Source organism: Lampetra planeri, chromosome 13 (genome assembly GCF_965212315.1).
Source record: "Lampetra planeri chromosome 13, kcLamPlan1.2.h2, whole genome shotgun sequence".
Lineage (NCBI taxonomy): Eukaryota > Metazoa > Chordata > Hyperoartia > Petromyzontiformes > Petromyzontidae > Lampetra > Lampetra planeri.
Window position 1 is genome coordinate 13,352,960 of NC_136119.1, and position 13,646 is coordinate 13,366,605.

Consider the following 13,646-nt stretch of genomic DNA (forward strand, 5'->3'; position numbering starts at 1 on the left):
ATTTACCTTTATGAAAACAAATACTGTGCTAACAACAAAGTATCTGCTGTGCAAAAAAATACAAAGTACGATAATTTTGTTAAATAAACCGAATAAGCCACTGTAGCATAACACAATACAATTTCTGTTAACTACTGAAATCCAAATCTTGGTGATTTAGATTTTTTTTATTAAAAATCATACATTTGCAATAATTGTAGAAGTTCCGTGCACATTTAATTGTATATTAAGACATGTACATGAGGCTTCATTTACATCTAACCATTGCAATGTTACCTGTGCACAGGAATTTCTGACATCAGCCTAATTCTGATCTGAGACAACATTATAACAGACTGAATTCAGGTCAATTTGACCTGCACATTGAATTCCGTGGCTTTTGTTTGAAAAGTTTATTATAATTTGCTAATCCTACCAAACGATTGGAATCTGAATGCTTGTTCATATTTATAATAATTTTCCTGATAAAATTAATCATCTTGAAAAATATATATTTAATTGTATTTTTTTCCCAACAAAACATATTTTTGCATCCAGCATTCACTTCCAGCTTTCTAAAGATTAACAGGGCCTGCCTGGCGCGCATGTCGCGTGGCCTTGCATGCCGTCTCCCTTTTCAACAAAGCGAGACGGGGGAGTGCGCGGAGTCGATTTGACGGTGATCTCCCGCGACGTTCGCTCTGATTGCAGGAGCACATGGTGAGCACCGAGACGAAGAGCCTCACGCCCAAGCAGTGCGCGGTAATGGACGTCGCGCTCGATACAATCAAGGTTCGTCTCCGCTCCCTCATTTTCTGCGGCGGCGGCGAGCGACGCCCAGCCTTGCTTGGCGCCTCGACAGCAACGACTAAGCAGCAGTTTAGAGCTCGGTCGCAGAAATTTTAAATAAACTCTTACCGAGTATTATTCATATTCTTGGTGCTTTAGGTAAAGTCACGTAGAAGGGAAAAAATTTAATTATGAAGATATACAATTCTAACGACGTTTCGACTGCAACACAAGCAAGCATCATCAGGTGTGAAAAACACAACAAAGTGGCGTTTTTTTCTTAACGTTAGCACCACGGACAGCCACTTTTTTTTAAAATGATTGTTATGGTTTTCACACCTGATAATGATTGCTTGTGTTGCAATCGAAACGTCGTGAGAATTTTATTTTTTAAGTTTTATTATTTTATTATTTCCCTTCTATGTGATTTTACCGAAAGAACCAAGAATATGAATCCCTGCAGTCACGAAAGCTTTAAATCGAAAAGTATGTCACGTAAACAAAACATGCCAATTCGTTACTAGTACAGCACACCGGTGTGTTGGAGAGCAAATCTACAACAATTACAATCTGAGTACGACGTTTCGCCAGTAATTACAACTAGCTTCATCAGACGGACAGCCATTTTTGTTCATAATCGTCTTCATAATAATATTTAATTCCAATAAATTAGTGCTTTGTGAAACACTTTCAGAATAAATTGACAGCACGGTGGTTATATAACATCATTTTCTGACAGAACGTGCGCTTTTCGGCATTGTGGATTGTACAGTTGCAATGTTTATGAAGGATTATGAAAGGCCTATGTGGAGTGAACCACAGTTTAACACCTTTTAAGCAATCTCTATTTATACTTGAAGTACAATCATGTGAAATACAATTACAAGGTTGAGGGAAACTGATAACACGTTATTTGTCAGTTCGTAAATTTTAGTATCATATTGTGAAAAACTATAGAGTGGGAACACTGGTTTGCATGCAGGGAATGAGTCAACGGAGAATTGACGTGGTCCAGCCCTTCCAATCCCATTTTTTTCCTCTCTCTCAGGGAAGCATTATGTCTACTACATGCGTTGATGATCCAATCAGGGAGTTAAATGGGCATTTTGATTTGGGTCTTGATGCGATGATTAAAATCAGGGTTTAGTGCTCACCTGGGCTCGTAATGTGGTATGCAGTTCAGCATTTCAAATGAAGAGAGAGAAAAATAAGACAATGGTGCTATGTATTAATGCACAAATAAAATATAGTATGCACATCTACCTTACCCTTACACTCAATGATCTATGCAGTATTGGCTCCAAAAAAACGCAAGTTTACAAATGTGGCCATCTACTGCATGTAAACTAAAAAGCATAGATTTCCCATTTAGCCATATCGATAGATTGCACGAATGTCGTCAATCTCATATTTGGCTTTATGCAATAATTTTATTGCTCATCTAACACATATGTAATATGACAATGTGTTGTTTGTAACATATATAACAGGTGCTTATTATGGCTCGTCATATTTCTCCTCTGGATTGTGCTGCTTCCATTGTACAATTGCGTCGTGTTTGGTCAACGTGCAGTTTGATCCGCGTGCACACAATGTGGCAGAGCTTCGATAACAAGGACACATGTACGAGAAGTAATCGGCCCTATCACTGTCATGACATCAAAATGTAACTTTGAAAATGTACATGGATTTATTTATAGCAGTGACAGTGGTGTGATTTCAATGCATTTTACTGATTTGTTGTGTTTTCTCCTCTCTGTTGCCCATTTAGCAATACTTCTACGCTGGTGGGAATGGCCTAAAGAAGGCTTTCCTTGAGAAGAGCCCTGATTTGGCGTCACTCCACTACGCCCTGTCGCTGTACACGCAGACCACCGACACTCTCATCAAGACCTTCATACAGTCGCAGATGTCGCAAGGTAGTGCTTCTTGTCCTGTGCTGGTCTCTTGAGCAACATTGTTTTTGCATTAAGCTCGCTCCTGTAACCTTCAAGTATACCACCACGTTTATAATGTACAAAAAAATGTTTCATTTGGTTTATTTGCAGAAATTACTTTTTCTTCTTAAACGGCAGACAATTTATCACCGTGGGTTCTAACATACCCTTTCTTTTTCAGTATTGATGGCATGTACATGCATTTTCAATGTGTGACTTGTGTCTGTTCATGACTTTACTAATTACGAAGCCAAATGCGTGCTTATTTCACGTGGATTTTTTGTTTTGGTCAAACCCTCGCATTCTGTTGGATGTCTACATCATTTGGCGCAGTGCATGATGGAAAGGGGATTAGGGTGACGGCTAGTGAGGATGAGCCACCGCAAGAGGGTACGTGACCTGGGAGAGCTCATGCCGTCACCCACAGCGGTGTCAGGCATTGGCTTCCCAGTCGTAGCGACCTCGTCTTAGTCAACGTCGAGTAGAAGACGACAACGCGGTCGTTGTGAGCGTGTGTTTTGTTTTTTGGTTACACCCCATCCTTTGTTTCTTGTCGTCGATGTGTATCCTCGCGGTTCGAGCTGGTCCTGTTCGTCTCTGACCACGGAGACAGACGCTTGGCCGGCCTCGCTCGGCGCGTTCTCATGACGGTCGTGTGTGCGTGCGGTTGGCTTTCAGGGGCTGGTGTCGATGACCCGGTTGGGGAGATTTCCATCCAGGTTGACCTCTTCACTCACCCTGGCACAGGCGAGCACAAGGTCACTGTGAAAGGTAAGCGACGACGGGGGGACCTCACCGTTGTTATTGTTGTTGTTTGGGAACCAAGAAGTCCGGAGCAGGTTTGGTAACTTTTTAAATAAAACTTTACCAAAGATGTGCGACATAGAAAAACACACAAATGTATGCTATCTTTTACATAAGTACATACATATGTACAAGACATCTTGTACATCAGTACATACATATGTACAAGATATCTTTTGGTTTATTCGGCTTACGTCTTCCTGTGGGGCACCAGGCATCACCTCCAAACGTTAGATATTGAAGCGTGAAACATTTCAAAGATTTGTGTGATGTTTATAACAAGTGTTACAAATGAGTGAACTGTCCTCTAAATATTTAAACGTCTCTTGGTGTGCCATATTTGTATGAGATAATCAAGCTGTTGTAATAGCTGTGCGTTTAAATATTTTAGTCAATGTACAAGTCATTGGACCTGTCTTGTAGCCGTGACGAATGATATCACAGGCAGAGGAGGTGAGGCACGCCCATGGAATGTGACCCCATCGTCACGGCCGAAGAGGCTGCCTCATTACCGCTGGGAATTTTTTTTAGTTTATTATTGATATAACAAAATAGGAATAGTCCGATGAACATTTGAGAGGTGTGCGTGCATTTTGGAGCGGGTGGCTTTGCACGCTGTCGAGCTCGTGCGTTCAAACCAGCCGTCTGCCGTCCCACCTCTCCCGCGCAGTGGTCGCAGCCAACGACCTCAAGTGGCAAACCACGGGGATGTTCCGCCCGTTCGTGGAGATCAACATCATTGGGCCACACCTCAGCGACAAGAAGAGGAGATTCGCCACCAAATCCAAGAGCAATAACTGGGCTCCCAAGTACAATGAGACATTCCACTTGTGAGTACACCCCTCCTTCCATGTGCCAACGTTGACTTCTTTCATAAAATTCATCATTAATTGATTCTCAAACGGAATTTTCACACTTATTTTGTTCGTAAAAATATAAAGTTTTAAAAGAAAAAAAAAGTATTAAAAAATGTTGTATATATAATGTCAGAACGATTGTCTTGTTTGTTTAAGTTGACCAAAGCAATCTCCAGGGTGTGAGCTCTTGTGGTGTCTCATATCAGGGCTGTCTTCCTCACTAGAATATGCATGAGGCTCCCACCAGTAGGGATTTCACGGAATGCAATGTTTGCATAATTATACCCGGCAACTTAAATCGATGAAAATGCAGTGAAAACAACAACAAATGCTTTGTGCTGTATGGCAATTATTTATTATGCTTGTCATTTACATTTGTGATCCTACTCCAAAGCCAGCTGAAGACATGCAGCCACAGTTAAAGAAAACTCTTTGTTTGCCCTGACAGCCCTTGCTTTGTGGAGCAGCCTGGAGGTGCTCCACCGGCCAGAGTGATATTTGTATTATCCTCAAGAAAAAACAAATTATGTACTTCATTACAGCGAAATATTTGACTATATCACTAGAGGGTTACATTGTTTGTGCAATGTGCTCCTGAAAACTGTATAAAATTATATTCTTGATTTTTTCGGTAAAGTCACGTAGAAGGGAAATAATAAAATAAGATTTTTAGTTTTTTTATTTCCCTTCTACGTGACTTTACCAAAAGAACCAAGAATATGAATCCCTGCAGTCACGAAAGCTTTAAATCAATATATAAAATTACTATCACGAACGAAATAAACTATTAATAATTACAGTTTATACCTAAAAATGTATCACTGTTATATGTTGTTGGTTTTTTAAATCCAAAGTAGTTCCCTGTTTATACAAAAAGCAGATCATGGAAAGAATAACCAGATTATTTGTATTATTGCTGTATTGTGCAAGTCTAAATTGATTTAGTTCGCTTTGGGCTAAAATAAATACCAATATAAATGTGACAAAAATAGCATCTAACAAAACAACTAGGATTGCATTATGAAAACATGAGGTCGTGTAATGGCGTGTAGCGTGTAGCTCTCGGCTCCAGGACACGAGGCATCTTGGATGTTATGGAGAAGCGTAGCCATTGTGTGCAGATAATTTAATTGAAAGCCTAGTGGCTCTCCATGCAATTTACCTGAAATTATTTGGCTATGGCTGTCATGAGCCTTTGCAAAGCACGAATTTACTTTGTTCTCCTTGACTTTGTGGAGGTCAAAACGAATCTCGGCGTAGAGTCAAATCAGGCGTACTCTTTGAGTGCCTCTCTTTGCCCCTGTGTACATTCAATCACAACGCGCTTGTGTGTGTGTCCTCTTGCTCACTTGCAGTATTCTGGGCAATGAGGATGGGCCCGACTCGTACGAGCTGCACATGTGCGTGAAGGACTACTGCTTCGCTCGGGAAGACCGCGTGCTGGGCATGTCGGTGCTGCAACTGCGTGAAATCCAGGAGAAGGGCAGCTGTGCTTGCTGGTGCCCACTAGGTCGCAGCCTCAACATGGACGAGACAGGCCTTACTATCCTGCGCATTCTTTCACAGCGCACCAACGACGAAGTGGCTCGCGAATTCGTCAAACTCAAGTCAGAGTCGCGCTCTAACGAGGAGCCCCAGTGAAACCAACCGCTCCCCGTTTGAGTCCTAGAACTGCCTGAACAGACCACCAGAGTAATCCTGTCTCAATTTTACAAGTTTCTCAGTCTAATAACAATTGCCTTGGTCACTCCACTGAAGGGGAGATGTGGCAAGGTGATCTTGCACTTAATAGCGAGGAAAAACGTGAAACTTTGTAAATTTTAACGTCGGTTGAAATCTTAACGTCGGTTTGATTTGTGTGTCCCGTTGATGATCGACACGCGGCAAAGATGCCAAGCCGAAAATATGAAGTCACGGCAACAGAAACAAAAAAAGAACAGCGCAGTATATCCTCAATCAAAATTTATTCCTAAGTAAGAAAGTGCCATGGTTCTGTCCCGTTGTCTCTCAGGTGCACGTGTGTGAGTGAAGCTGTACACAGCCCTGACAAATCCGGTGACAGATGCTACAGTGGCTTGGAGAAAAGGCACAAATAGAAAGGCCAGTTGTGCCCAGGAGAACTGAGGTCCACCACAGCAAACAGAGTGTGGGGGTATAAACGATAATGTAGTGTCTTTGAACAACGGGAATTCATACCAAAATAAAGTATTTTACATTAGCTTGAACATTTCATCAGGCACCCAGCATATCCTCCTACAATGTTTTTTTGCACACGCAAAACTTTTATTCAGATTGCTGTGAAGCACAGTTTTATTTTTGTAGATCTGAAAGTAGCACAGTATTAGAATGTTACAATGACACTGCATTTTACGTTCCTCACCTCTTTCTCTCTTTTGTTTTTAACAAGTCGAGGTCCCTTCCCGTCCTTGAGGGAAACCTCACAGCGTGGTCAGACTGTGCCGGGCCAATCAGCGTCATATGATTGTCTTTCCAGGACACACTTGAAGAGTGACTGCAGTAATTTTTATGTCGTTTCCCCGTGCGGAGGTTTACATGCAGGTTGACCCCCATACCCCCCTCTTGACATCGCGTTGTCGCCCCCCCCCCCTCCCAGGTGTTTGGTGTGGCACGTGCTGTTTTTGTGTGTGGCATTTTTCCCATTTGCAAAATGGCTTGGCGTGGAACAAACACCTTTGTGCTTGAGTGACCGTTACGGAGGGTTTGTTAAGTCGTACTGAGGCCACTTTGCAATAGCTCCTCAAAAGGACTTAAACAAGGTAATGCTCTTAACCTGGGTGCATAAAAACACCGGACCAAATGTCGGTTGAAAGTCTTTCCTTTTGAGGTGATGGATTCTGTGAAAAACAGCCAAAATAGAATGTATGTTGTGCACTTGTACAATGCTTTTTTACGTGTCGCAGAGGTCAATGCAGGATTAACATCGAATCATGTGTGCATTCCTTGTGTGCTGCAGTGTATGGAAGCCACAGTGTGTGCATGTGTTTTATCTAAGCCATCCAGTCATAGATTACACTTTTTAAAAAACTCTACGTGACCAATTTAACAGATAATGTGTATATATATCTAACAAACATACAATGTTTTGGATAATCCAGCTGAAAATGCCAATTTTTTCAAACATGACCTTGATAGTTTTTTGTTGTGACGATTCACTATTGAGTAGAATGAAGAGGTACACTGCAACGAAACTCACCGAGGTTTGTCTTGGTGGTGTTGTTAATCTCGGATCACAGTCCACACCGGAAGCAGCTCATGGATTGGTGACGGGTACAGGGGAAGTAGCTCGGACTGGAAGTGTACATCAGTGCTGTTTTGTAACTCGTGGCCAAATCAGAGCATATGTAAATTAAACATCAAGAACACGTGATACACAACGTGATTAAAACCACTCAACAATTAGATTAATTTTCATTGATTTAAAAAGTCGCCATTCCTAAGGCATATGAAGTAACCTACAACTTGCTTCATGATAATATGGCGATAAGCGTTTTAATAATTACAATTATCCTCACCTCCGATATTCAAATCAGGGTACATTTTAAACTTGTTTGTGGAATCACGGGTGTTATCAAACTGTAAGTTCCAGCTTTGTTGTGCAAAGGTAAACCCCTAGATGATTTCCCATAATCTCCCAGTCGTTTTTATTACTCTGTACTCAACCATGTCTTTGCATATTTGTATCTCATACTGCTGTGCAGCATGGCTATTTACATTTATCACCGCATCATGATGCCTCATCTTTAAGTTGCATTGCTATTTCAGTTGATATCACTTGGTGTAGCAACTAATTCGGAACCAGTTTAATATTTTTCGCACTTTCCAACTCAATGGAGCAGTGGCTCAATTTTGGTTGTAATTACGCTGGTTTTGATTTTAGCACTTATTTGCTCTTTAATGTCTTTTTTGTGCACATAGTGTACATATTATTTAATCTAACACTAACCTTCGACTGAGATGCAATATACAAGCCACTCTGCATGTTTTGAGTGACTCCGTTAGCTATATATTTGATTATTTCTCTAAAAATCGTACATTTTCACGATCATTTTTCAAATGTCATTCCTGGATGTTGCTGTCACAACATTTAGGTCATACCCTCATTCAGACATTCCAGATGTTTTCTTTTGAAGAATTGATATCAATGTCAATCTGTTTTCAAATGAATACGATATTCACAAGCATTTTATTTTCATCGGGGAGCACAATGCATAGAACATGTTGCATATCCACAATCTGACTCCCTTGGTCTCATCTGTATGAATTGCCTGCTTTGTGGATTTGCATAAACCTAACTGCTTCTACAATACCCTACGTTCCACATTCTATTTTACCTTTTTAAAAAAAACATACTTTTATACATTTTTGTATGTCGAACTTCTTTTGCACCGTACGTAGGAAGTCCCCGCCAGGTTTAGGAAATGTTTACAGATGGAACGTAAATTAAATATCAAATACGGTCATTGTGATTATTGCTAATGACAACAACGCTGATCTTATCCTTTCTATTGAAGTTCCCTTTCATAAATGTCATTACCTGAGATAGTTGTATTCGCTTAATATGCACCAACATCACAGAGTACAAGGCAGATTGTTCACGAGTTTGTTGTCATGGGTTTAGTTTAGCTCGTGCCCTCTTTCCTTAATGTGTACACCAACTGAAGGAAACACATCAAACCAGATGATATTCTCTTTGAAGTATGTGCCATGAATTACAAGGTGTGCGTTATGGTCAAAATATTAACATTGCCTACAGTGAAATTACTAAAATAAACGTAACCTATATTTACCCAGGGCTGAGAAAATTGACAATGGCCTCCCAGGTGAAAGAGTAATTTATAAACACTTATTTAGATTATCCATGAATAAAGTATACAAAGTAAATATATTTCACGACTGTACACCTATGTGTCGTATATACAATAGATTTTATTTTAGATCATTAGCCATTGTCTATCTGCTTGTTTAAGACCTCCCCATGCATCACCACCCCTAACAGTGCTGCATTTCTGCAATACTTTCCGATTGCAGAACGAATACATGATGAGGTTGCACTCATTGCTCACAACGTCCTTGCCACAATACCATACCCTGCTGATCTCGTAAAGGAGCATAACCCATCACGCAAACTCCGGTCATCCTCGCAGCAGCCTTTGGCTAAGCATAGGAACAAAGACGGCCACTGCATCGCACGCTTTCAGATGCGCTTCTGTGGCCGTCTGGAATGCTTTTCCTTCCGATATTAGGAAGCCACTGGAGCTATGCACTTTTAAATCTATATTTAATGTAATTTCTTTAGAACTGCTTTTTGTGTATAATTTGCTGTCCTTCCCCCGCACATCCAATTATCACGGTTGGCTACTTACGGTGCGAAAGAGGTTCAACACATATATACGCGTACTCTTTGATGTGAGATTATCTTAATGGGTCAACTCCATCAGCCATAATCTATATGTTATTTTGATGTTTTCAGCTGGAAATCCACTCCTGTTCTTAATTGGTCGTCTTGAGTACACTTCCAGGTAGATATCACCGGAGGATCAAGCATGGTGCTATATTATCATTGCTCTTTATGTAATTGATACGCAACGTTTTTCCTGGAGGATATTTTTGCGTCTCGGCTCTATTTAAATCAATAAATGAGGGATATTAACAACATATAAAACCACCTCATTTCCCTGGACATTGCCAAGATAGTGGTGCAACGACATGTCGGAATAGTATCTCAAATAAGACTCGTGAATGTGACATTATTGGTTGCATATTCGTTTCACAAGTTGAGACAGCGCCCCAGTCGCTGACCGCATTCACGAATGCCGTTCAAGATTGAGGAAGCATCCAAAGGCACGAAGTTAAAGCAACGAGGCACCGTGACGTCTGCTCAGCGCGTCTCCTTGCACAGCTCCTTGCCAAATTGTTGCAGCAGTCAATGCCAAAATACTGCTCGCTCATTTCTCAATTTCGTGTGCACAGCCAGGGATTGATTTCTCGCAAAGTTCTTTCTTGGTTCTCTGGTAAACTGGAGTAGGCACGTGATGAGTACCCTCAGCCAAAGCAAGCAGCATACTGGATGTGGTGTGCCGGGTGCATAGATATGTTCAGTCTCACCGGCCCAGACCCAGCTGAAATGAGTACTGCAGTAAGGTAGCATGCAGGAATGATTTTGTAACTCACAGATTCGAAGCCCCATTTCGTTCATCACCTCGCTTTTGTGTGCGGCGTGTGTGCTGTTGTCAGGCTCAAATAATGCACAACGTGATTCGACTGAAGTCCATGTCATGAAGCTCGTGTGTGTGCTACGGAGGGTGGGGTTGGGGAGATTGCCCAACTGTTCATCTCGCCTCCCTTCCCCCAGAGCTGCTGACCCCCACCCTTGCTCTTCCCCTTGTTTATATCTCGTCCGACTAAATCATAACTACAAAAGAGGTGTATGGTTACGACAGAACGCTTGTACCAGGGTAACAAAATATTACAAATATATAGCAGGCACCCTAGATGTTGGTTGGGTGACTCATAAGGGTAGTCCATGGCAGAGAACTCAACCAGCATTGCTGAAGTTCTTTGTTAAAATCCAGGTAGCCACCAATGCCAAAATCAGGCTCTCAAGTATAGCAAAGTTGATCATCTCAAGCTGGTCACCAAAGGCTGTACAAAAAAAACATATACAACCTTGGGTTGTCACTTCAATCAACCTAGCCCAACAAGAGGGCTAACACGTATACACATATCAACGGTGGTGAACTCTTTACAGAGCGTGCAGATGGATCACTATTTCGTGGCTCGTAAAAGACACTGACCAATTAAATCTGTGGTGACATTCTGCAAGAACAGTAAGCGATTATGTGACGCTCAGTTAACTTTAGACATTCCGGATGTTTCATTGCCTGCTGGCGTTGCTCGCACAGGAGAATCACTTTTTTTTAAGAGTGCACGTATTCGTGCAATTTCAAGACTATCTGGTGTGAAGTACTATCGTGTGATGTATCTACAATAGTGGGACCGTACAATATATATTGATATTGTGAATCCCTGCCACCATGGCATCTGTCGACCTCACCAAAATCTGAAACGTAAAGGATTGCTCAAAACGATATGTCTACATCACGTATTGGTATGTTTGGTAACAGTTCATTTGTGATGTTTGCTTGTTGTGGTACAGTATAATGCAGCAACACAAAAGGTGAATAATAAAAATCTGATTACTGGCAATCCGGAAGCCATGGTGGCTCACTCACGAGTAATCCGTTAACTCGTAGATTTTGAGACATTCCACGCAATTGCCAACTTTATTACGGGCAGGGCACGAATTGCCAATGTTTCTATTGTAATTGAATTGCAAAACCAGTAGGCGCTGTGACGTCCATACTTTCTTACTCGGCTTAAGCACAGCGCAGGAAATGCGACTTAACATCGGTGGGGAATTTTGCGCCACAGATGTCATCGAATCCAGTCTAGAGCTGTGCCGCTGCTGTGGCGGCCTACAGAGTCGAGTGGCTGGGATTTGTACGCAGTTCGGCTGTGCCTCCCTGTGGCTTCAGTAAATAACGTTGTTAGCCCAAGGCCTTATGTTAGCGGTGGCATCTACAATGTTTTTGTACGCTGCATTTGTCCCACTGAGTGAAGGGTCTGCTCTACATTTAAGCCACAGCATGCACTGGTGCGCGTGGTTATTGCTTTGTGATAATGGCACAAAAAATTTCTCGCATTGTGGGACTATTTTGAAGAAAAAAAACCCCATCTTTTGAGATGTGTGCTTTGATATCGAAAAAGGTGTTCGTTGCAGTTTTGTAGCAGTAGACTTGATAATAATACTACTTTGAAATAATAATGCTAGTTTTAAAACCTCACGAAGAAAACAAGTAGCGTAATTTTAAAACGAAAAGAAAATCCTAAAAAGTCTGATCACTGTGAAAATCAGAGGTGGCCTCTGGGCTTTTTCCTTTGGGGAAAATACAAACCCGGGCTTGGAGATACACACACAAACTGTGATGTCTGTCCCTGTTTACATTTGTTATATATGTACTGTACAACACATTACCTTTATAAAAGCCTGTAGATATAACCTTTGTGGCTGTTTAAATATAAGAGAGAAAAGATACTGCAGTATGGGTTTTTTTGGAGAACATTAAAACAAATTTTGAAGTATTGTTTTAAAGGCTTCTTTCTGTTGTCAAATTGTGCATTCCAGGTGGAGATGAGGTGTTGAGGGTTTACAGTTTTGTGTATCTTTGTACGGTCTGGATTTCTATAATATAGAAGATAGAGTGAATAATGATGTGGGAACTTATTGCTGAATCTGCTGTAGTGTCGCACTCCTGATTTGTCGTCAAATGCGCTTTTAATGAACAAAACTGCAAAATTAAGTGTAGAGTTATTTTGAAACGGATGCTGCTGCTTGATTTAATGTCGTACACCTACAAACATATATAGATGGGTACACGTTGAGAGCAGGCTTGCCAAAATCTTTCTATGAAGCACACACAACGTTGCATAACACAGCAAGCGGTGGTTGCGAGTGTGGTGCGTGTGGTGTGTCACGGGGCCCAGATAACAAGGAATGCGCAGTCGTCCCCGAATGTCATGGCGGCATAAACGTCGTTGTGATTCGCTGGCTCGTTGTGTTGTCCACGATTAACTTACGCATGTTTGACACATTGCATGTTGCACAATTTACTACAATAAAACAGCTGATGTGGCTCCGGCTACTTTGTGGACTACATTCTTGTGCTCGCTCCGCGGATGTTTTATGTCTGTAGTCTCCGTATTGTCGTTGTTGCAAATGTGCCTATCACGTAAATATGGGGGGTAGGGAACATATTTGTGCAGCAAACGTTCCGTTCTGTTTTATAATTTTATGGGCGTTTTCATGATGTTATTTTGCATGGTGCGAGAAAAGTGTAGGTTTACCTGCGTTCTGTTTAGATATGGTTTTGATATATTCTCAGTATTTGTTATTCAGGCCATGGTTTGTAATTGCATAGCCATTCATTTCCATCTCATAAAACGCCTCTGTAATATACAGCAGCTAGTCAAAATGGTATGTCTTTTATAATTGCAATCAGGACCTTTAAATTTGTAATTATATCTTTCAGGTTTAAAGCTTTAAATTAGATGCTATTTATATATAAACAATTTTTTTGCAATGAACAAAACGCGTATCGACTGGGGAGCCCTGTGCTGTTATTGCATTTTATATTTGAGCTGTAAGCGATACTTTTGTGCAAAATCTCTGCGAATATTTTCCAGCAGAACATTTTCCGGC

The 13,646-nt window shown here is 41.2% G+C and overlaps 1 protein-coding gene across 4 annotated transcripts in view; it reads left to right on the forward strand.

The window, feature by feature from the left end:
• The window catches only part of UNC13B (unc-13 homolog B), a 174,870-nt gene extending 161,784 nt beyond the window's left edge, over positions 1-13,086 (forward strand). For all 4 annotated transcript variants that reach the window (XM_078600220.1, XM_078600223.1, XM_078600221.1 and 1 more), the window contains 5 exons: positions 691-771; positions 2,540-2,687; positions 3,384-3,476; positions 4,180-4,339; positions 5,722-13,086. In XM_078600220.1, the coding sequence (XP_078456346.1) occupies positions 691-771; positions 2,540-2,687; positions 3,384-3,476; positions 4,180-4,339; positions 5,722-6,007 (768 nt within the window). In that variant the 3' untranslated portion in view covers positions 6,008-13,086. The remainder of the gene's footprint in view (positions 1-690; positions 772-2,539; positions 2,688-3,383; positions 3,477-4,179; positions 4,340-5,721) is intronic.
• Positions 13,087-13,646: the final 560 nt, after the last annotated feature.